The 24,236-nt window shown below is 50.2% G+C and overlaps 1 protein-coding gene across 2 annotated transcripts in view; it reads right to left on the bottom strand.

Moving 5' to 3' along the window:
• Positions 1-652: 652 nt before the first annotated feature.
• The window catches only part of ALPL (alkaline phosphatase, biomineralization associated), a 90,113-nt gene continuing 66,529 nt past the window's right edge, over positions 653-24,236 (bottom strand). For both annotated transcript variants that reach the window (XM_054009451.1, XM_054009450.1), the window contains 6 exons: positions 16,454-16,597; positions 10,498-10,567; positions 6,707-6,841; positions 5,048-5,239; positions 3,682-3,801; positions 653-3,335 (listed from right to left, as the gene is read on the bottom strand). In XM_054009451.1, coding sequence (XP_053865426.1) covers positions 3,067-3,335; positions 3,682-3,801; positions 5,048-5,239; positions 6,707-6,841; positions 10,498-10,567; positions 16,454-16,597 — 930 coding nt within the window. In that variant the 3' untranslated portion in view covers positions 653-3,066. The remainder of the gene's footprint in view (positions 3,336-3,681; positions 3,802-5,047; positions 5,240-6,706; positions 6,842-10,497; positions 10,568-16,453; positions 16,598-24,236) is intronic.

The raw sequence follows: 24,236 nt of genomic DNA, 5'->3' as shown, positions 1-24,236 counted from the left end.
CATTCTTGCACTTAATTTGGCAGTGTTTATGCTCCTTTCTATTTGCCTCACTAGGATTTGACTTCCACTTTTTAAAGGAAGTCTTTTTGTCTCTCACTGCTTCTTTTACATGTTAAGCCACGGTGGCTCTTTTTTAGTTCTTTTACTATGTTTCTTAATTTGGGGTATACATGGAAGTTGGGCCTCTATTATGGTGTCTTTAAAAAGCGCCCATGCAGCTTGCAGGGATTTCACTTTAGTCACTGTACCTTTTAACTTCTGTTTAACTAACCCCCTCATTTTTGCATAGTTCCCCCTTTTGAAATTAAATGCCACAGTGTTGGGCTGTTGAGATGTTCTTCCCACCACAGGAATGTTGAATGCTATTGTATTATGGTCACTATGTCCAAGCGGCCCTGCTATAGTTACCTCTTGCACCAGCTCCTGCGCTACACTCAGGACTAAATCTAAATCTAGAGTTGCCTCTCCCCTTGTGGGTTCCCGTACCAGCTGCTCCACGAAGCAATGCCTGGCACCCACCATTACAGTTCTGCACCCAGCTTTTGCTGACCAGAGAGCTTTATGCTGAGAAGTCGATGCACATTTATGGAAAAACCACAAGAAGCTTTAATAACAAGATCTCCAGACTAAAAATTGAAACAAGAGGCCTCAATGCAAATCCAATCCAGATGCATTCCCAGATTTGTATTTATTTATCATGGACAGTTGATTTGCTGTCACCATGGATGACACCCATGGCAACAGTTTCTATGGAAATACAGACGGGGTCTTGGGTCTCAGGTTATGAAGTGGATTGACAGTTCCTTCCAACTGGCTGTGTTCAGGCCAGTGGTTTTCTTACGAATAAAACCCAAAGAGGCTGTCCTTCCAGCGCCCCATTGGCCCCAAGAATTCAAGTGTCTTCAAACAATCCGCTATGGCCTGAAATGTCTTAAAATAGTTAATTTTTTTTAAAAAGGCTTTATTTTTTAAAAAAAAAACAAACCTACTGACAAATTAAACAGCTGAATGAAACCTTGATAATGAATTAAATTGCTCAGGTCTCCTAACAGCATGCCGATGAGCATCCTCAGAAACTAATCACCACATGCCATGGCAAATAATTCCCCTCCAACCGCTGCTTCAACTTGTCAGGAGAAATGATTGTTAGTCTCTCAAGGCACGCAAGTGCCTTTGACAATGTTACCCCCACTCCCACCCTGCTTCTGTCTGTCTGGCAGCAGGGGGCTTGGCCACTCTGGGGACTGTTTCTAGATACTAGTTGGCCAACTAAGTCCCATTGACTTTTAATAGGATTTTGGCTCCTAAGGCTGTTGCATCATCACATTGTGATGCAATCAGAGACAGGGAAAACAGTTTGGTTCAAATACGACCCAGCCTGAAACTCAAATGGACCTTTTTTATATAGGAGACGAGGTGGGTCAGTGAGCCCAGCCATGACAAAGAGCTCTGTGGAGCTTGAAAGTTTGTCTCTTTCACCAACAGAAGCCTGTCCAATAAAAGATAGCTTGTCTCTCTAATATCCTGGAACCAACAGGGCCACAGCACCGCAAACCACCTTTTTATATGGTCAAGAAAAGTTTGGCCAACATTATTCTCCAGCTGCTCCCCACTGCTGAGCTCAGGCCAGGACTGCAATATGTTAGCAAAGGCTGATGGTGGGATATTGTCCACAGCTTAACTAGCTGCAGGAAATCTCACAGGAATGCCTTTACTCAGACCTGCCCCACCCAGCTTAGGAGACATGAGGGGTTGGCTGACAACCTGGGTTCCTAACCTGACCTGCCAGTTTGCCCCACATCTTCACATCACAGCATCACCAAGAAGTGACCAACAAGCATTGTTCCCAGAGACCTTTAGTGTCCTACAAGCCAGACGTGAGGGACAAAGCAGACCCCAGACAAATTGTGGCACAAGATTTAGGACAGACGTGGCAACCCCAGCATAGGCAGGGAGTGCCTAATATGCCTGGCACCAAGGGGGCTAAAGGGAAGAATCAAAGAGGGCTCCATATATTGTATCACCCTGGCTTCAAACATAAAACATCACTGATAATACTTAGTCCTGCCATGAGCGCAGGGGACTGGACTAGATGACCTCTCAAGGTCCCTTCCAGTCCTACGATTCTATGATTCTATGGATGTGAATGATTCCTTTGGCCCCGCTGAAAGTCTCTCATCAGTGATGCCATAGTGCAGGATCTGAAGCATCACTTCTTGTTGTCAGACAGAGGACTGGATTTCCAAAGGGGCTGAGGCCCAGAACCACAAAAGTATTTAGGCTCCTAACTTCCATTGAAATTGGAGGGACTTAGGAGCCTAAATACCTTTATGGATCTGGATCCTGCTGACTTAAGTGACTAATTCTCTGGTTGAAAACATCAACCAGAAATGAAACAAAGAGCCAAAATCCACATGTGGATTCAGATTCCAAAAGCCTCTTCTCTCAAAGTTTAGATGCGGGTTTTGGTTCCCCGGGAGGAAGCCTCTATTTACATAATCAACAGCCATGGGAGGAGAACAGAACATTTCCTAATATGTGAGTTTTGTTTATCTGATTTTTTTTAAAAACTGCTTGAGTGAGGCTAGAGGAGCTTAAAATAAAAGAAAACATTATTAGATATGAAACATCTGGGTCCAAGAGAGTCTGCCCCAGCCTGAACCTGTGTGTCTTTGCCTTTGGGTTCACAGAACCAGTCCAGGCTATTGCTATAAAAACAGCCCAACATTTCCAGCTCTGGAAGCCAACTTGGAATCCAGGGCATCCACACCAGGGACATTCAGCAGCGTCACCAGCAACTGAACCGCTCACTCAGTTCCTCACCCCTAATGATCTTGAACAGTGATTCATGGCCATAGGCCAGCTGCCCTGGTTCAGGGGCAAGGTGGGTCCATTGACCAAAGACATAGGAAGCCTTGGTAATATGTCCAACATGGTTAAAACCTGAAGACCCTGTATCATACAGGTTTCAAGATCTGTCTTTGAATGGGGTCAAGATCTCTATTTGAGACAGCTGGAGAGCCCTGGTCTGTGACTGAAGGAAGTGAGATGATTGAGGGCAAGACCTTAAAACAAGAATTTGAGGAGGAGGATGGAGGTAAGGGTGGAGAGAAAGGGCAGAGGCCCCACTGTGCTGTGGTGGGCTCCGGATCTGCAGTGGTCTGTGTTCTGGCCAATGCAGGCGGCATAGGCCATGACGTGTGGAATGTAGTTCTGCTCGTGGACTCCATGCAAGAGGTGGGCCATGGGGCCCTTGGCAAATATCGCCACGTCCTCACCCCCGTGGGTCTCCTGGCGCAGAGGCACAGCCGACTGGGCCTGGTAGTTGGCATGAGCTGCAGAGAGAGAACAAACGGCTGTAAGAGACTGGGGAGTCAGACCACCAGGCTGGAGACTGGCACCTACTCTGCACTGAGGAAGGGGCCTCCCCAGCTTCCATCCTCAAGTGACAGGCCACCTTTGAGAGTGGGGGAGTTCAGTCTCCATGGCCCATTCAGACCTTGGCCTCTCTGCTGAGGGACCAACGTGGTGGCCGTTAATGGCAGTGGGTTTGGGAAATGGACTCTGGCTCACTGGGAATTAGATTGGGACAAGCAATGCATTAGACATGAATCCAGTGGCGTCAGCTGGTCCCTGCCATGTGCTCCCCCCCACCCCCCCCGCCCATCGCCCCAAACTCACCATAATCCACAGCGGACACATTCTCCCTCTCTCCGGCTACGATTTTGTACCCAGGGCCATTTCCATACAGGATGGAGGTGAAGGGCATTTTATCCACATCGCTGTGCATTGGCGCTAGACCTGTGCAGGGAGGAGCATGGTTAGCCTGAGGGATGGTGGCCATCGCTCCTCTGCAGAAGATATCATGCCTGACTCCAATACTCCAGTCCTGCCCATTTCCATAGAGTATTTCTGTTGGGGAGGCATATCTCCAAGATTCCCTAGTTTATCTGCCCCCAGCCCCTCACCCCGATCCTCTCTTTAGCCAAGGACACTGACTGGAGTGTCAGCCAGTGCTGCTTCTGCTACCCTGGGGCTGATCACATGCCTATCAAACAGACCAAGCTCAGGTTCCCAAGTGAGAACAGGGAGAGGGGGAGTGGGGCATGAGAAACAATCACTGCAGCCAGTTTTCAGGGGTGAATAACTCAGGAGGTGGCCAGGTTTGATCTTTTTATAGTCCAGCATAGCCCATGCAGCCATTCCACCCCACTGGAAGCTCATTGGCTCTCCTTGGCTAAGCAGGGTCAGAACTGGCCAGCATTTGGATGGGGGACCCAACAAGACAACCCCAAGGTGCTGTAGCAAGCAGTGCCGGTGCTGCAGCAGGCAGAGTGTTGTCGGGCCAGTGCTCCATGAGAAAGGAGAAATAGGGCATTTTGCTGGGGTAGCTAAACAGCTGCAGTGTTTCAGTAGCTGGGGTGGATGATGCGAGTTTGGGCTGCAGTAGAGATGAGCTCCAGTACAACTGAAATCCAGGCCTTAAATCCAGAGAGTTTTGGGGTGTTCAGGACTGGGGTTTGGTTCTGGTCCATGGGCTGGAAGTTATGATGTGATTAGAAACCCATCCCCAATAACTAGGAGGTGGTAAATTTTCCCCTCACGTGGAGTCCTTATATTGAGATTGGATGCACTCTAGATCGGCTACAAGCCATGGGCTCAGGTGCAATGCAGGACTCTCTGGGGGAGTTCTCAGGCCTGAGTTACACAGGAGTCAGACTCAAGGATCGTAATGGCCTTACCGTCTAGAAAAGCTGCCAAAGGTTTTGCCCTGGTTCTGACACTGGACACATTTCAATCGCTGCTGTTTCAAGGGACATCATAGAATCATACAAGATTAGGGTTGGAAGAGACCTCAGGAGATGATCTAGTCCAACCCCCTGCTCAAAGCAGGACCAACCCCAACTAAATCATCCCAGCCAGGGCTTTGTCAATCCTGCTAGGCAGCGATGCCAAACAGTCCTCCAGCAGTAACTGTCCAGGTGCCACCATCTGGAGACTGGCGGGTCTTTGGCTTGTGTGGGAAACCAATGGGTTAAACCCTTACCGAAAATGGGATTGCCGCGGGGTGTGTATCCACCAAAGGTGAAGACGTGGGAGTGGTCGGCAGTGACTACGGTCAGTGTGTCTTCCAGTGAGGTCATGCCACCAGCCTCGCCTATGGCTCTGTCCATCTCCACTGCCTCATACAGTGCTTGCTTGGCTTTCCCCTCATGGTGACCATGGTCGATCCTGCCCCCTGGAAAGGAAAAAGCAAGAAGGGAACAACTAGTCGGACTAGAAACCTGGGACTCACCAATAACAGATCACACCATTGGTCCATCCTGCCAGAGCTCTTGCTTCCTGCTATCTTGGACCAGGTCAATGGTTTATGGAGTCCAATATCCTGCCTCTCTGCTGCACTTGACCAGTACCAATCCGCTCTCCTGTCCCAACACTGGCCTGTGGTGAGTGCTGCATTGGAAGGTGCAAACCATGTTTACCGCACCTTACGGTGCAGCACGGTGCATCTGAGCTGGTATTTGGAGAACAGATGGAAGGAGCTGACAGGGAGAGAGCAAGGAAAATACATCATTTCTATCAAGCCACTTCTAGGATCATGGCCACAACCGAGTCGTCTCCTGCTGCTTTCCAAGGAACAGACCAACAGCTGACTGAGATAACAGGGCATGCAGCAGACTCCTTATTAGAAGAGGTTTCAGAGTAGCAGCCGTGTTAGTCTGTATCCGCAAAAAGAACAGGAGTACTTGTGGCACCTTAGAGACTAAACAAATTTATTTGAACATAAAGTTTCATGGGCTACAACCCACTTCATCGGATGCATGTAGAGGAAAATACAGTAGGAAGATACACACACACACACACACACACACACACACACACTCACACAGAGAGAACACCCATTGTTTCATGTTCTCTGTAGATAGATAGATAGATCTTCCTACTGTATTTTCCACTACATGCATCCGATGAAATGGGCTGTAGCCCACGAAGCTTATGCTCAAATAAATTTGTTAGTCTCTAAGGTGCCACAAGTACTCCTGTTCTTTTTGCTATTAGAAGAAACACCCACACAGCAGGGATAAGTACTACCTCCCAGAGCCCTCAGGATGGGGGAGCTGCTAGGCTGGAGTCTTGGTTCTCATGTGGTGAATGTTCCTCACCACAAGCCCTCCCTTCCAGGCCAGTAAAGGAAACCAACTTCCCTTGACTGAAAGGTGCAATCAGGAGCCAGCATTCCCTGCACTTCAGATGCTAGAAAGGGAGGCTAATGCAGTTAAGCTAGGAGTTTGTGGGCCAGTATCACACCATTGCTGGTATTTACCCATTTCCAGGGTCTCCCTCTCCCTTGGGAGCCGTGGGCTCTGGGACCCATTGCCTACATACTAGCCTCTCCCCCCAAAGCAATTTCCATACGTTCCCTGTAGAGTAAATGGCTAGGGAACTTGTCAGCTCCTTTCCTGACTGGTGAAGCAATGGTGGGTGCAACAGGGGTGGGTTTTGCCCACTGTCACTCAACTCCAAAACCATTTAATCACCCTCCCAGAGGCACATTCAGGTCAGAAGTCAATAGCAGACCTCCAGTAACAGGCCCACGTCCTCAGCACGGGATGCTTCCAGCCCTGAAAAGCTGGGATGGGAAGTTCAGCCCCACAGGGCACTGGGGTGGTGGGCGTGTCCCCAGTCTGGAGACCCTGGCTCTCACCTTCCACCAGCAGGAAGAATCCTCGGGGATTTCTCTGGAGGATTTTGATGGCCACCTGCACCATCTCCGTCAGGGAAGGGTCTGTCTGGACATTCCTGTCTAGCTCATACATCATATCTATTGGCTCGAAGAGTCCTGAAAAGGGAGAAGATGTGTCAGCTATGCACCACATTTTGATCTTCACGAGGGCCTCAGATCCATGTGCTACCAATTCCAATTGTACCAACCTGATCACCAAAGTTCTTCCTGGAATAATGATCCCCCATGGGCTCTGATACTCTCCCACCTCTCTCTGCCACCAGGAGCTGGACACACTCTGACAGAATAGCCAGGCGCCCTGACCCCCGCCCATTGCTCTGCTCACTAGGCAGCACCACCCTGGATGTATGAGATAACGTGTGTATACTGCAGTATGCATCGGGATGTGGGCTGTGTGGTGTGATGGGGGAATGTAACTGAGAAGCAGGTGCGGGGTTCAGAGTAGATTTTCCTCTGAATGCGTCAGCAGCCTGCTATGGACATCATGATTGATTGGCAATCCTTCAATTCAAGGATGTTCTCTACCATGGATTTATCATCGGTCCTTAGATGACTCAAGAGTCCGATCCTGGAATCGCAAATCCGCCCGCAGTAGGTACCGGACATTTTGTGGCAGGCCAGCTGCCTGCTGGGAGAAAGTTCTTTCTTTTTCCTTCCTTCTTTCTCTCTTTTCAGCTTTGAGAGCTAGGCGCCTCTCCTTGAAGGGGCCACTGCCTGATGGACGATATGGTGCCACTGGGATCAGTTGGTGGTTTGCTCCTCCCAGCTTGTGATGCCCACATCAGTTTTCTTAAGATATGCTTTCAGTGTGTCTTTGAGGTGCAGAGGTTCTCAAACTTCATTGCACCACAACCTCCTTTTGACAACAAAATTTACTATAGGACCCCAGAAGGGGGGACCGAAGCCTGAGCCTCCCCAAGCCCCACCACCCCGGGGGGGCGGGGGAGAGGAGGTGCAAAGCCAAAGCCCCACCTCCCCAGGCCAGGGGACCAAAGCCGAAACCCAAGGGCAGGATCTGAGTTACTAGTGTGCCCTTGTTGCCAAGAAGGCAAACGGCATTTTGGGCTATATAAGTAGGAGCACTGCCAGAAGATCGAGGGACGTGATCATTCCCCTCTATTCGACATTGGTGAGGCCTCATATGGAGTACTGCCTCCAGTTTTGGGCCCCACACTACAAGAAGGATGTCGAAAAATTGGAAAGAGTCCAGCAGAGGGCAATGGAAATGATTAGGGGGCTGGAGCACATGACTTATGAAGAGAGGCTGAGGGAACTGGGATTATTTAGTCTGCAGAAGAGAAGAGTGAGGGGGGATTTGATAGCAGCCTTCAACTACTTGAAGGAAGGTTCCAAAGAGGATGGAGCTAGGCTGTTCTCAGTGGTGGCAGATGACAGAACAAGGAGTAATGGTCTCAAGTTGCAGTGGGGGAGGTTTAGACTGGATATTAGGAAACACTATTTCACTAGGAGGGTGGTGAAGCACTGGAATGCGTTACCTAGGGAGGTGGTGTAGTCTCCTTCCTTGGAGGTTTTTAAGGCCCGTCTTGACAAAGCCCTGCCTGGGATGATTTAGTTGGGGATTGGTCCTGCTTTGAGCAGGGGGTTGGACTAGATGACCTCCTGAGGTCCTTTCCAACCCTGATATTCTATGATTCAGCCCAAGCAGGGCTCCTGTAATCTGAGCCCTGTCACCTAGGGCTGAAGCCCTTGGGCTTGGGCCCCAGACCCCAGCAAGCCAGCCCTGGAGACCCCATTAAAAAGGGGTTGGGATCCAGTTTGGGGTCCTGACCCACAGTTTGAGAACTGCTGTAGGATTTCCTTTGACTACCACGGGATCTCCAACCATGGGTTAGCTGAGAGTAGAGGACTTGTTTTGGAAAGCGAGAGTCTGGCATCCGCCCAAAATGTCCAGCCCAGCTAAGTTGGTGCATGAGGATCATTGCTTCAATGCTGGTGACATTGGCTTCAGCGAGGATGCTGGCATTAGTGCAGCGATCTTGGCCACTTGACACAAAGGATCTTCCAGAAGCATCGTTGGTGGCACCTCACCAGACTGTTGAGGTGCTGTCGATAGGTCACGCAGGTTCTACCTGTAGGAACAATTGTCTTATAGACCTGGATCTTGGTGTCCTGCCGCACCTGCTGATGACTGTGCCATCCTGGCACACACAGAGAACGACCTTCAGTCCATACTGGATTTTCTTGCACAATCTTACCAGAGCCTAGGAACTCTCACTCAATATTGAGATGACTAAAGTGCTCTATCAACCTGCCTCAGGCCTTGCACATGACCCACCACAAATCACCATGGAGGGTCAGACTTTGGAGACAGTTGAGCACTTTTGCTACCTCGGTAGCCAACTTTCTGAAAATGCAAAAATAAACAGTGAAATCCAGCACAAGATCCAGTGTGCAAGGGCTTCCTTTGGGAAACTGCTTCGACACGTTTTATTGACATAATACAATGACTGAGTGTAACCATACCCTGCTACACCAGCAGCACACACACACCAACACCATTCCAGACAGGCCCAGAACTTTGCTTGGAGGCCCAGGGGATCTGGTATAGATCAGAGACACACACCCAGGTTTTTCCAAAGCTACAGGCCAGTGCATGGAGCAGAGGGGTTAATGTGCCCAGGGACTGAGCGTATCCCTTTCGCTGAGAAGGGCTGAGCACTTATCCCAACCCATGCTGGGTTCCTCTGCACTTGTCCCAGACGTCTACATCATACTCAGATCCCCAGGGACAGGGGCAGTAGCTCTCCTGAGGAGTTTGTCTGACAGACACCTTCTTACTGCAATCTGTTGCTCAGGTTACCCTCCTGCTAAAGTTAAGTTTTGAACAAGAGGCACACACAAGAGGCCCTGCCCACAGAATTTGGCAAGAACAGGGCTGATATTGCAGAAACACACATTCTTAAGTAGTGCTAGGCACAAGAATATATACAAAAACGTATTCCAGAAAGATACCAGAAAACCTTGATACCAAAACACATTCCTCAAAAGATAACAGGAACACACTGACCCATCCTAAAGATAAGGTCAGGATGACAGCATGATGGATAGAGATGTTTTGATCGAACCAACAGGTACAAGACAATGGGTGGACATCAGAGAGTGGCACCCAGATATGTCAGAGGTGGCACCTAGCCATGTCAGAGGGGCAATACGTAACTTGTTTGTATTGGGGTATAAAGAGATATCGCTGAGGGGATGTCGGGGTCTGGCCGAGGGGAGAATGGAAAGTCCCGCCATTCACTGAGCCAGTCCATTGTCATGAGCATACATGTGTTAGTGTACCATTGAGCCAGGGAATTAGCACCGTTCGTCGGCAATAAACCTGACCAAGTTCCTTTGCTGAAAACCGAGTCTGTGGATTTAGTGGGCAGCTCAATCAAAGTCTGCTATCTCCGCAGAGCTGGGACAGCAGAGAGAGAGAGAAAACGAGAACACACACACGCAGCCGACATCTGACCATACCTCTCTTTTAGTAACAAGGGAGGGGCAGGGTGGTCTTGGCCCCTTGCCACCCAACTTGAGATTTACAAAAAGTGCCTAAGTGAGCTGGTACCTAACTCCCATTGACGTTCACTGGCAGCTAGGTACTTAACTTGCTGAGGAGCTTTCACAAATCCCACTAGGCACCTATCTGCATCTCCAGGTGCCTGAACACCTTTGTAAATCTGTCCCCCAGCTCACTGATTTTCACTTAGCTCCCGCGCCTCCAGCCTTTGCTCTTAGATACTCACCTAAGAGGAAGTCCACTTCCATCAGGTTAAGGGACAACAGGTCACTGCGATTCCAGACGTACTGGGAATTCTAGAGGAGAGCAATGGAACAGCAGCTGTTACGTACACTTCCTTATCGAGGGGATTGGAAATAAGACATACATTTATCAGGGAGGGGAATTAACCACTGGAAACAATTTCCCAAGGGTGGCTTCTCCGTCACTGGCAATTTTAAAATCAAGACTGGATGTTCTACAAGATATGTTCTAGTTCGAACAGGAATTATTGTGGAGAATTTTTCTGGCCTTTGCTACGCAGGGAGTCAGACTAGATGATCACAGTGGCTCCTTCTGCCCTTAGAATCTAGAAGCCATAGGTATTTCCCCGATACGGTATTTGCCATATGTATTGCACACACAGAGAACATCTGCCATATATCCCAGATACATGCATTGATATCTGACCAGACAACTTCAGAGTCATGAAAATCAGGCAACTTTGCCCTCTTTAACACATATTTATCTTGTATCTTAGTAAATGTATTTTATTGTGCAATGAATGTTCATCATAATAAGGATCTTATAGAATCATAGAATCATAGAATAGAATCATAGAATATCAGAGTTGGTAGGGACCTCAAGAGGTCATCTAGTCCAACCCCCTGCTCAAAGCAGGACCAATTCCCAGCTAAATCATCCCAGCCAGGGCTTTGTCAAGCCGGGCCTTAAAAACCTCCAAGGAAGGAGACTCCACCACCTCCCTAGGTAACGCATTCCAGTGTTTCACCACCCTCCTAGTGAAATAGTTTTTCCTGATATCCAACCTGGACCTCCCCCACTGCAACTTGAGCTCTTAAATTCATGAATGAATCTTAAATTCATATAGCAACTTGGATCCCAAAGCAGATCACAAACTACAGATATTGTTAGCTCTTTAAGGCTGGACTATCATTTTCTATACGTTTGTAAGGTGCCCAGCACCATGGGGTATTGACCTGGTTGGCCTCTAGGTGCTACTGCAGTATAAATGTTACACAATAGACACACAGCTACATAGAGCAGCATAGAAATGCAGCCACTCTGAGGTGGAGGGCAACAGTCACAAACAACACAACAGTGGTGTGGGGGATTTTTTGATCAAGAAGTGAAATCGAATCTTTAGTTTCTGCAGAAAATTGACTGGACCTTGTATTCCGAGGACTCATGTGGAAAATAAAACAAATACAGCACCAGGGCGTGCTCCTCCACAGCACTCAGTGCTGGCCTGACTCTGCTTTCAGTGACCGCAGTGACAGAACTCCCCTCAGCTCCTGCTGAAGAAGAGGTAGGCCAAAGTGGAGCACTTTTTGAACATCCCACCCATAAAGTTTAAGCTCAGAGCAAAGTTTTGCAGTTCTGAGCCTTGTACCAGGGCATGCAGAGGCTTTGGCTTTAAGGCACAAGATTGGGATTCAGGTTTGGCACTAAAATCCCACAAGCCATTCTCACAAGGTTTTGGCCCAAAGCAGCAGAAAATAAATGTAACAAGATCCCCAACAGTTGAATAGCAGGAGGCTGTAGTCTCCTCAGAACTAGAAAACTGAGCCCTCTTGCGTTTGGTTCTGACCTAGAACCAGGGGGTTGGAGCTAAGGCTAGTGAGGGTTGATAGCAACAATGCCCATAGATCTGCCAGTGCTGTAGGGAGAGGGACTTCTGGTCCAGAACCTGAAATCAGATCCAGGTGGGTGGCCCCCTGTACCTGTGCTGACCTTCATGTTGCTTATAGGAGCTGCCATGAGCAAACAAACCCTTGTGTCTCCTTCCCCTCCACCCCCATCTCAGCCTCAGAAACTAAATGATGGGGAGAACCTCAAAGGTTTGAAGGTTCCATTCAGTTCAGATGCTTCTCCCACGTGCCTTGGCCTAGAGAGGCTTTGCCATGAGAATTCCTGGTTTGGGCTGAGCCAGAAAGACCCTGAGCTCAGCCTCTTGCATAAGACAGGTTTCAGGGCTAGTTCTGGCCAAAGCCAGCACTGAGCAGTGTGAGGGGGGAAAGGATACAAATGTTGTGCAAAGTTTGACCATTGGGCAAGGTTCCAGTTTGGGTCACGCCAAGATTCAGGCCAGCTCAACCTTCTCCAGTCACAGCACACTTTACGCCTGCTCCCACCATGCCAAGGGAAGAGAAAGTTCCTTCCGCTTGACATCACAGAGGGATTTTAAACGTGCCTGGGGACAATCCTGCTCTTCTGGCTCTAGCCATTGCAGACGGACTGCGAGCCCCCTTCCTTCCTCACCCAGTCTGGCATCTCTCCAGATTCCCTCTGCTAGCCAAGATACCCCGAAGAGTGACTGCCTGCTCCTAAATGGCCGGGCAACACCAATGCCGCTAACGCAGAACCTCCCCTTTGGGGGCGCGAGCAGCAGAAGAAACAGAACCAGGATATACCAGCTGGTCTTAGTCAAACTCAAATGTTCCATCGTTTATGTCCCAGCTAAATCATAACCAATGGAAGAGAAAAGCATTCTGGATACAGAATTCTCCTTTGTTCCTTCCTATGAGCTGCCATGCAGCATTGCCGTGGGCTGTTAAATGGCCATTGAGTGCCACCCCAGAGATGGCTGCAATTCTGTTGCAGCAAAGCAACTCCTGAGCATACAGGCCAACAGCTGGTAAAACCCCCTGTGGGATCCTTTGTGATGAAAGGCACGAATGTGAGAGGGTGAGCACAACGGAACCCCAAAAGAATAACAGGAACTGCAATAAGAAATAGAGTGCTACGGAGAAGGGAGGGGTATAGTCAGACCAGCAGCATCACTGATATTCTTCATACTGGAGGCTACATTCATTCTCAACTCAGATCTGATCAGTTGGGATGGGGGTGGGGGCATGGAAGGTCTTCTCTCCCTGACCAAAGCACCATGCAGTGGCAGCCTCCCCTGGCTAAGACCTGGATGTGCTTCCTTCCTGAGCCCATCCAAGCTGCTCCAAGGGCTGCTCCCGATACACGGAGCAGTGCTGTCTCCTTCCCAGTGCTACAACAAGTGCTAGTGGCAGCACTTGCTGGAGCAACAGAGGAGTTCAGGGCTCAGGCTTGGATCAGGGCGTGAGCTGGTGTGTTTGCAGAGCTCCCCAGGGTTGCTGCAGGGCTAGTTTCAAAGGTCACTCCAGAGGGTCCAGGGGTTTTCAGTTTCCCACACACAATATCATCCCTTAGATAGGAATAACCATCCCCATTTGTCCTCTGCCGATTCCTGTTTTCACTCTAATAGGCAGCAGGTTTAAAACAAATAAAAGGAAGTTCTTCACGCAGCGCACAGTCAACTTGTGGAACTCCTTACCTGAGGAGGTTGTGAAGGCTAGGACTATAACAGCGTTTAAACGAGAACTGGATAAAGTCATGGAGGTTAAGTCCATTATTGGCTATTAGCCAGAATGGGTAAGGAATGGTGTCCCTACCCTCTGATTGTCAGAGGGATGGCAGGAGAGAGATGCCTTATGTTCTCAGTGGATGCAACGTGGGCACTTAAAGCTGAAGCCAATTAGATAGGGTCACCATATTTCAGCAAGCAAAAAAGAGGACGGGAGGAGCCCCGCCCCTGTCCTGCCCTGGCCCCGCCCCATCCTGCCCTAGCCCTGCCTCTGCCCCTCCCACTTCCCCCCCTCAGAACCCCCAACCCTCCCCCGGCTCCTTGTCCCCTGACTGCCCCCTCCTGGGACCCCTGCCCCTAACTGCCCCCCAGGACTCCACCCCCTACCTAAGCCTCCCTGTTCCTTGTCCCCTGACTGCCCCCTCCTAAGACCCCCCCACCCTAACTGCCCCCCAGGACCCTACCCCCTACCTGCCCAAAACCTTATCCACACCCCCACCCCCAGAAAGCCCCCCCGAACTCCCGACCCCCCCCGTCTCTTGACTGCCCCCTCCAGAACCTCCCTGCCCCTTCTCCGACCCCCTGGCCCCCTTGTTGTTGGCCTTTCTTCGCCTAATGTCTCGGTGAACTTGCTCAGGAACTGCCTGAGCCGCTCGTCCGGGCACAGCGCGCTGGGCAGCAGTGGGGGAGGAGCTCCAGACTGCCGGAGGCGATCTGCGAATGCAGGGAGGGAGTGAGCTCTGCTGCAGGGGGGAGGAGGGGCTCTCTCTGGCTGTCAGATCCCCATGTAAGTGGCACCATCTGGCCGGCTGCCCTGTTAGCCGTGTGCGCTCTGCAGGCGGGGGTGGGGGGCGGGGGGGAGAGTCTGGACATTTACAAATTCCCCCCGGACGCTATTTTTAGCTCAAAAAGCCGAACATGCCCAGGGGAATCCAGACGAATGGTAACCCTAAATTAGAAATTTAACTTCCATCAACATCAAAGCCATTCAGACCACCAGGGCTCACTACGGTCTTCAGGGGTTCAACCGCCATCATTTCCAGTCTCTCTCCCTCATCCCCCCAGCATCCCCATCTAAGCAGGAACTGAAATCCCAGGCCTGGTCTACACTAGAAAATTAAGTCAGCTTAACAACATTACTCAGGGTGTGAAAAATCCACACCCTTAAGCAATGCAGTTAAGCTGACCCAAGTCCCTGTGTCGACAGTGCTAGTCAATGGACGAATGTTGACCTAGCGACTGATTCTTGGGGAGGTGGATTACCTGCACCAGCGGGAGAACCCCTCCTGTCAGCACAGATTGTCAGTGCCGCTGTAGCGTTTCAGGTGTAGACAAGCTGCACACCGAGAAGTGATAGATTTTGAGACAGAGCTCTCAATCCCAGAGCAGCACATGCAGGAAATTCCAGACAACACAGCTCAGAACTGGGTTTGCCAGGATATCTGCTAGGGAGGCTATATTAGGACAAAGTCAGCTTTCAGCACTGGGGATACTATCTAGTTAGGCAGTGGAATATACAAAGAGAGGCAGATTGGTCCAGTGGCTAGGACACTGGCTTCAGAGGCCTGGGTTCTACACCAACCTCTACTGAGTGACCTTGGCAAGTGGCTTCACCCCCTCCCACCCTTTATCTATCTTAGCTATTTAGTCTGCAAGCTCTTCCTGTGTGTTTTTTCAGGGGGGTCTTGACCTCAAGACTTATGGAATATAAATAAAAACCATTTATTTAAATGGAATATTTAAAAACCATTTAGGGTCTTCTGCGAAGATTATCTCCTAGCCTGGGTATGAGGGGTGACTGGAAAAACTGGGTGGAAGCTGGCAACAACCCTCTTTGTAATCAAAAGCCCCCCATTGACATTCCAGCAGCAAAGATTCTATGGTTCTAGCAGCCACATAGATATCTAGAGAGACAGCAAAGTGCTGATGGGACAAAGTCTCTGGCCAAGAAAGGTCAAAGGCAGCTGGGCTCATCTGTGTCACTCTAAAGAGATACAAGGTGGGTGAGGGAATAACTTTTACTGGCCCAATAAATCAAAATAAAACCATAAAACAGAAGTGGTCCAATAGAAGATATTACCTCATCCACTTTGTCTCTCTAATATTCTGGGGCTGACACAGCTACAACAACACTGCATACTCTAAAGAGAAGTACTTTTATGCTGAAACTCAGGAACCTTCTCTTCTTTCATTAGTGCCCTGGGTGTCCAGATAACAGTTTCTTAGAGCACCTTTCATCCTGAAGAACCCTCAACGGTGGGTCAGGAGCTCCCAAGCTGTAATCCTGGCTCCATTGCTGACTCACTGTATGATCCGGGGTGAGACTCATCACCTGTCTGCCTCAGTTTCCCATCTGCTCCCTGTTGATGCCTGTAGGACACACAACTCCTCATTTGGATGGAAGGTGCCAGACAGAACTGCAAACACTCCCCATTCCTGGCAGGCACTGTGGAGGTTAGTTACAGACTGTGCGGGGCTTTGAACAAGGGAAGTGCTACATCAGCAGGATCATTTCCCTATCTTTTAACATGAGCTTGAACCAGAGATCCCCAAGTAAAGAATCTTTAAACCTGCAGCCCCTCTGGCCTTGATCCTCTCCCCAGACATCTCCCTCCCTCCCCTTTACCTTGTCTTTAGGTTTCTTATCTCTCCAGACATCGATGAGGTTTTTGCCATCCAGACGAGTGCCCCTGTACTTGTCATCATTCTGGTATTCCACATCACTGGTGTTCTTTGGGAACATGTATTTCCGGCCACCTCCCATGATCACCTAGAGCAGGGCACAAATATTTAAGTATTTGGACTGACTGGTCTGAATGGCCCTCGTACTCAATGGATTCTTGACGTGAATGCAGAGAGACCAGCACTAGCTAATGAACCCGGTAGCCTGGCCCAGAGCACCCAACTCACCACGACCTCCAGCTGTTGCTTACAGGACACCTGGGTCACTTACAGTGACCACAGCTAGGGTGACCAGATGTCCCAGTTTTATAGGGACAGTCCCGATATTTGGGGCTGTGTCTTATATAGGTGCCAATTACCCCTCACCCCCGTCCCGATTTTTCACCCTTGCTATCTGATCACCCTAACCACAGCAGATTCTTGTTGCAAGGTGCCAGCCAGCTGTGGTCTGGAATGGGGATATGGCTCACTGCAAGGCTTGGGCTTTATTAGACATTATTCCTGGACTCTATGCAAAAACTCCTTGGCAGCAGAAGTGGCAGGAGTACACGGAGTACCACTGGCTCAAGCGAATGCAGGCTGCAAAGCCCCATTGCTGCTTTCTATGAGCCACAGCTGGGAATAGCATGTGCTGCCTGCCGTTGCAGTAGCCTGTTCTCGTTCCCATCCCACGGGTCCCAAAGGGAGGAGAGGGCATCACAAATGGACATGCCCTCAAGCAATCTCCATCCCTGCATGGCATGTCCCTCAGTGCCCACACACAGCTTACGCCTGTGGTGCTGCTGCCACAGCGCTGGGAGGCCTAACCACTGCAGGCCCAGCCTTGCGCAAACAGGCATCGCCTGCCTCAGGGTGCCCCAGGGACTCTGTCTGCTTATGAAAGGGGCACTCATGGCGCTGAGCAGGAGTATTCAGGAAAGGGACCATATTTGTTTTTGCTTCTCTTGTGTATTTGGATTTTTTTAAATGACTATTTTAAAATAAAAAAGGAACAGCCCAGGAGGGGGCAGGAAAATAATCCACTAGCTTGGACAGATCCTGGTGTCCTCCTGACAAAGGGGAGACATTCTGTAGCACCTGGTCTGGGGATGCACAGACGCAGCTGAAAGCAGAACTGAGCCTAGTCTGTTAAAGACACTGGGTGAGAGCTGGCTCCAATGGTGAGAGCAGAGCCCTGGGCCAGCCCAGCTGGGTTCCATCCTCATTGTGTCCCAGGCCTGCTGCCAGAATGGGGGTCTTTGGCAAGTCTCTTAGTGCCAGATTTGCAAAGCAGACCAGGGTAGCCCTGAATCACAGGCCAAACCACAGCCCTGGCTCGTGGCCCTTCACTGTTCGGAGGAGAAAGGCTGGATTTGGTTCTGAACTACAGCTAATGGGAGCTGCAGGGGCGGCACTTGCGGGTGCGGGCGGCGCACTGAGCCTCCTGTCCCCCCACCCCCGCAGGGACATGCCAGCCGCTTCCAGGAGCGATGCGAGGCCAGGGCAGGCAGGAGCCTGCCTTAGCCCCCCAGCACTGCCGACCAGGAGCCGCCAATAGTAAGCGCCTCCCAGCTGGAGCCTGCACCCCACACCCCCTCCTGCATCCCAACCCCCTACCCCAGCCCTGAGCCTCCTCCAGCACCCAACCTCCCTCACGGAGCTAGCACCCCATGCCCCCTCCTGGACCCCTGTGCCCAGGCTCAGCCTGGAGCCCCCTCCCACACTCCAAACCCCTCGGCCCCACGCCCCTGCCCAGAGCCCACACGCCCTCCCACACTAGTGACAGTAAGTGAGGGTGGGGGAGAGCAAGCAAAGGAGGGAGAGGGGATGGAGTGAGCAGGTCAGGGCCTCGGAAAAGGGGTGGAGCAAGGGTGGGGGCCTCAGGGAAGAGCAGGGGGTGGGGCAAGGGTGTTTTGGTTTATATGATTAGACAGTTGGCAACCCTAGCTGGCGCTGAGCAAGTCCTGCAAGCAGAGCAGAAGGGACTTGAGCCTCCAGAAGTGGGGAAACGCCAGGCAGAACCCCTGGGGGGAGCCCAGCTGCAGGAGCCAGCCCTACTGCACTGGCTGTATCGTACCAACTAGATCAATGCCAGCTCAGGTAACAATAGCAGTGAAGCCGCAAGAGCCTCGAGGACAGCATGGGGGGGGCCTCCCACACACCTCGAACAGCTCCCACCTGTGCTGCTGCAGCTATACTGTTGTTATTTGATCTAGCTTGTCTACATGTGCTGCAATCACACCTCCCAAATGCAGTGGACAGAGACTCATAGCGTGGTGTCCTCCCCCTGCACTCGACAGATGCCAACAGCATCTACACAGAGACAAAGGGTCTAAGTCTCCTCTCGCTCCTGGTGAGTATCAGGCATGTCTCCACTAAATCAAGGGATTCACACTGGTGCGGATGTTGGAGATGGGGCCAACCCTCCCAGTGATGTGAAGGGTAACAAGAAGGTCAGAGAAAGTGCGGGACCATTACTGAATGGGGGAGGCAACCTAGTGTCAGTGAAAGCTGAAGTTCTCAATGCTTTTTTTTACCTCACAGACAAGGTCAGCTTTTTTTACCTTTTTTAACTTCACAGACAAGGTCAGCTCCCAGACTGCTGCCCTGGGCAACACAGTATGGAGAAGAGGTGAGCAGCCCTCAGTGGTGAAAGAACAGGTTAAGGACTATTTAGAAAAGCTGGACATGCAGAAGTCCATGGGCCGGCTCTAATGTATCCAAGGGTGCTGAGGGAGTTGGCTGATGTGATTGCAGAGCCATTGGCCATTATCTTTGAAAACTCACGGCGATCGGGGGAGGTCCCAGACAATTGGAAAAAGGCAAATGTAGTGTCTCCCTTTAAAAAAAGGGAAGAAGGGGAATCCTAGGACCTACTGCCTCACCTCAGTCCCTGGAAAAATCATGGAGCAGATCCTCAAAGAATCCATTTTGAAGCACTTGGCAGAGAGGAAGGTGATCAGGAACAGTCAACATGGATTCACCAAGGGCAAGTCATGCCTGACCAACCTGATTGCCTTCTATGATGAGATAACTGGCTCTGTGGATATGGGGAAAGCGGTGGATATGGGGAAAGCAGTGGACATGATGTACCTTGACTTTAGCAAAAATTTTGATACAGTCTCCCACAATATTCTTGCCAGCAAGTTAAAGAAGTATGGATTGGATGAATGGACTGTACAGCGGATAGAAAACTGGCTAGATCATCGAGCTCAATGGGTAGTGATCAACGGCTTGATGTCTAGTTGGCAGCCAGTATCAAGAGGAGTGCACTAGAGGTTTGTCCTAGGGCCAGTTTTGTTCAACATCTTCATTAATGATCTGGATCAGAGGTGGATAAACTACGGCCCGCGGGACCCTCCTGCCCAGCCCCTGAGCTCCTGGCCCAGGAAGCTGACCCCTTCCACCGCAGCCTCAGCTCGCCCTGCCACCGGCACAGTGCTCTGGGCGGCGAGCTCCTGGGGTGGCACAGCTGCAGAGCCCGGCCTGACCCGGTGCTCTTTGCTGTGTGGTGGTAATGGCGTGGCTGGCTCCAGCTGGGTGGTGGGGCTGTAGCGCCGCCAGCCACCGGTGCGTCAGGCAGCACGGTAAGGGGGCAGGGAGTGGAGGGGGGGGTTGGATAGAGGGCAGGGGAGTTTGGGGTGGTGGTCAGGAGGTGGGGGTGTGGATGGGGTTGGGGTTGGGGCGGTCAGAGGGCAGGGAACACGGGGGGGGTTGGCTGGGGTGGTGGGGGGCAGTCAGGGGCAGGGTTTCTGGGGGCAGTCAGGGGACAGGGAGAAGAGGGGGTTGGCTGGGGCGGGGATTCCAGGGGGACAGTCAGGGAACAGGGGAGTTGGCTGGGGCAGGAGTGGAGGGGGGTGGATGGGGGGAGGAGCGGGCCACGATGCGTCCCTCAGGCCAAAAAGTTTGCCCACCCCTGATCTGGATGATGGGATGGATTGCACCCTCAATAAGTTTGCAGATGACACTAAGCTAAGGGGTAGGGATAGGGTCCAGAGTGACCTAGACAAATTGGAGGATTGGGTCAAAAGAAATCTGATGAGGTTCAACAAAGACAAGTGCAAAGTCCTGCACTTAGGAAGGAAGAATCCCATGCACTGCCACAGGCTTGAGACCGACTGGCTAATTGGCAGTTCTGCAGAAAAGGACCTGGGGTTACAGTGGACGAGAAGCTGGATACGAGTCAGCAGTGTGCCCTTGTTGCCAAGAAGGCTAACAGGATATTGGGCTACATTAGTAGGAGCATTGCCAGCAGATCGAGGGAAGTGATTATTTCCCTCTATTCGGCATTGGTGAGGCCACACCTGGAGTATTGCGTCCAGTTTTGGGCCCCCCCACTACAGAAAGGATGTGGACAAATTGGAGAGAGTCCAGCAGAGGGCAACAAAAATGATATGGAGGCTGGGGCACATGACTTATGAGTAGAGGCAGAGGGAATTGGGATTATTTAGTCTGCAGAAGAGTGAGGGGGGATTTGATAACAGCCTTCAACTACCTGAAGGGGGGTTCCAAAGAGGATGGAACTCAGCTGTTCTCAGTGGTGACAGATGACAGAACAAGGAGTAATCGTCTCAAGTTGCAGTGGGGGAGGTCTAGATTGGATATTAGGAAAAACTATTTCACTAGGAGGGTGGTGAAGCACTGGAATGGGTTACCTAGGGAGGTGATGGAATCTCCTTAGAGGTTTTTAAGGTCCGGCTTGCAAAGCCCTCACTGGGATGATTTAGTTGGAGTTGGTCCTGCTTTGAGCAGGAGGTTGGACTAGATGACCTCCTGAGGTCTCTTCCAACCCTGATATTCTATGATTCTATGGGCTCAGAGCAGAGCCGTAGATCTGAACAGGTCTGACTGGCTAGCACCTCAGACCCCAAATCCAATGCTGCACCTGAGCCACATCTCTGGGCATTTGCTTTGAAGGTGTTTTTATTTGCTCATTATTATTTTTAGCCCAGGCACAGATTTCCCTTCTCAGAAGGTGACCTGTAAAGCTGCAAAATCAACAGCAAAAATATTAAGGGAAAAAAGCCTGCTGCCCCCGTGTAATCATTTCCCACCCAGGCCAGAGTTAAAATAATAAAACACGTGCTCTTTAAACCACAAACTAACAGGCTTGGCTGTTTGATTTGGGGTTATTTTGAAGCAAAGAGGGATATTGATTTACAGGACTGGCACCAGAGAACATTTCTGCTGGATTCCACAGCCTGGTGTTGGCAAGGGGTGGAAACTAGAAGGGCTGATTTTATTTTATTTTTTGCACAAGGGCTACATTAATGAGACTGTGCCACTGTGGCAGGTACCTGCTCCGCTACAGCTGCCCCGGCCGACTTGATGCCCCCGTTTAATTTTCACGTCCTTTCTTTCCGTGCCCATAAGACACTTAATGATTTTGTGGCCTCGTTGGCAAAAAGCACATTGAGCGGCCACACCAGTAGCTAGACCTCTGTGGTGGCAGAGTGTGTTCTGTGGCATCAGGGAATCAATGGGCACCAGAGCATGGCCCTTTACTTCTAGTGCCAGTTGCAATCTGAAGGTCAGCCTGGGAGACGACTTCTTATTACTCACCATTTCTTTCCCCCTTCTCCCCCCAGTCTTTCGGCAGCCCAGAATTACAGCCTTTCACAAGCTGTCAGGAAAGTGGTTTCTTCCAAAGAAGAAAGCCATTTCAATCCCAGACCACAAAATCTGGGACAGATCCAAGCTGCCAAGATTTTCCATGGGTGCTGGGATCCAGCATTTGGGTTCAGCCCCCATCTCCACTCCACTGTAATGCTAATGGGAGCATGAAACAAAATCCACAGGATCCATATGTTACTGGAAATCAGACTACTCGTTTCCTGCTTCTAACGTGTGTTTTTCTCGGTGGCGCGAAGAGTTCTTATGCCTGTAACACTGAGACCACCATTCGGGATAAAATTAGATCCAGCCTGAACTCAAATCTCCACCACAGGCGGATTTAGCTACGTAACTCTTACACTTCTGTTTTCTGTGTCTACATTATGTCTGAGGCCTCTGCTGCCTGAAAAGACTGGCAGCCACTTTGGGCCAGATTTGCAGAAGAGCCCAGTTACCATCTAGGTGCCAAAATGAAGTGCCAGATTTTCGAAGTTACTCAGCTCTCAATGAAAACCACAGCGAACTCCCCTCTTTACTGAGAGCAATGGAAAATCTGGCCATGGGTGCCGCGTTCAGCGCAGGCTGGTCCAGCCGAGATTGGCCCTATGTTCCCTCATGGACACTTTATTGTAGCTTGGTCCTGATTTTTATTGCTCTCTTCATCTACAATAAAGGTTAACCTGGATGAGAATATCTGGAGTAACACAGGCAAACCCAAACTTCAGCCAAAGTAGAAGACAAGTTTTGGGGTCAAAAACAGACAGTTTGGTAAATGTTTTTTTTCCCTTCAGTGTTCAAATCTCTGGCCCCAGCAGGCTCAGAAAAGCAACTAAAAGGATTCAGAGAAACATCCGGAGCAGCCAGCACTGAGGTTCACCCACTGCCAGGAGTACAGCAGCATGCTGGATACCAGGCGTCTATCTGAGCAGTTCTCATGGCACAAGGTGGTTCTCAAAGCTCTGTTCACACGAGGCGTCTCAAACAGACACAGCTAAGCTTCCCATAGTACCTGGAAAAGGTACTCTGAGCCATGCTCTTGCAGTACCTAGGCATGTCCATTAGTAATTATTTGTGTAATAGCCCAGCCATGGAGCAGGACCCCACTGTGCTAGGTGCTGTACAAACATAGAACAGAAAGATAGGCCCTGCCTTACTCATACGTGCCACAGTAACTCAGGTCTCACTTGCTCAGCCAGCCAGGCCACTGTTAGGATGGGACACTTCCCACAAAGGCCCACGTGCAGTAGGAAGTGGTGAAAGTGATCGAGCAGGGGCCGCTCTTTGCTCCAGCCCAATGCCATAGTGAGAGGCGAGTTTGTAAACAAGAGCTCGCTGACAGCAGCTTTGCATAATGTTGATCGTAGTTTCTCCTGCCTTGAACCTGGAATGCAGATGAATGATTAGCTGGATTTGAAGGTTTTCTGTCCAAGCCTGTCTACCCTCTGTCAAAAAGCTGTTCTGCAATTTCCTATAGACAGGTGCTCCTCAATAACGCGTCCTGACGCCTACCTCTACACCTCGTATGCGCTGCGGGACTATTTCTCCTACAGTAGAAGCACACCACTGTCAGAAGAGACTGTGTGTCATAACTAAAAGGGAAGGGTAACAGCCTTCCTGTGTACAATACTATAATCCTTCCTGGCCAGTGACACCAAAATCCTTTTACCTGTGAAGGGTTAAGAAGCTCAGGTAACCTGGCTGACACCTGACCCAAAGGACCAATAAGGGGACAAGATACTTTCAAATCTTGGTGGGGGGGGAAGGCTTTTGTTTGTGCTCTTTGTTTTGGGAGTTGTTCGCTCTTGGGACTAAGAGGGACCAGACATCAATCCATGCTCTCCAAATCTTTCTGAACAAGTCTCTCATATTTCAAACTTGTAAGTAACAGCCAGGCAAGGCGTGTTAGTTTACCTTTGTTTTCTCAACTTGTAAATGTTCCTTTTGCTAGAGTATTTATCTCTGTTTGCTGTAACTTTGAACCTAAGGCTAGAGGGGGTTCCTCTGGGCTCTTTAAGTTTGCTTACCCTGTAAAGCTATTTTCCATCCTGATTTTACAGAAATGATTTTTACCTTTCTTTCTTTCTTTAATTAAAAGCCTTCTTTTTAAGAACCTGATTGATTTTTCCTTGTTTTAA

The sequence above is a fragment of the Malaclemys terrapin genome, chromosome 19, assembly GCF_027887155.1.
Source record: "Malaclemys terrapin pileata isolate rMalTer1 chromosome 19, rMalTer1.hap1, whole genome shotgun sequence".
Classification (NCBI taxonomy): Eukaryota; Metazoa; Chordata; order Testudines; family Emydidae; genus Malaclemys; species Malaclemys terrapin.
The sequence above is the reverse complement of the archived record's forward strand: the minus strand, read 5'-3'. Positions and strand labels throughout refer to the sequence as shown.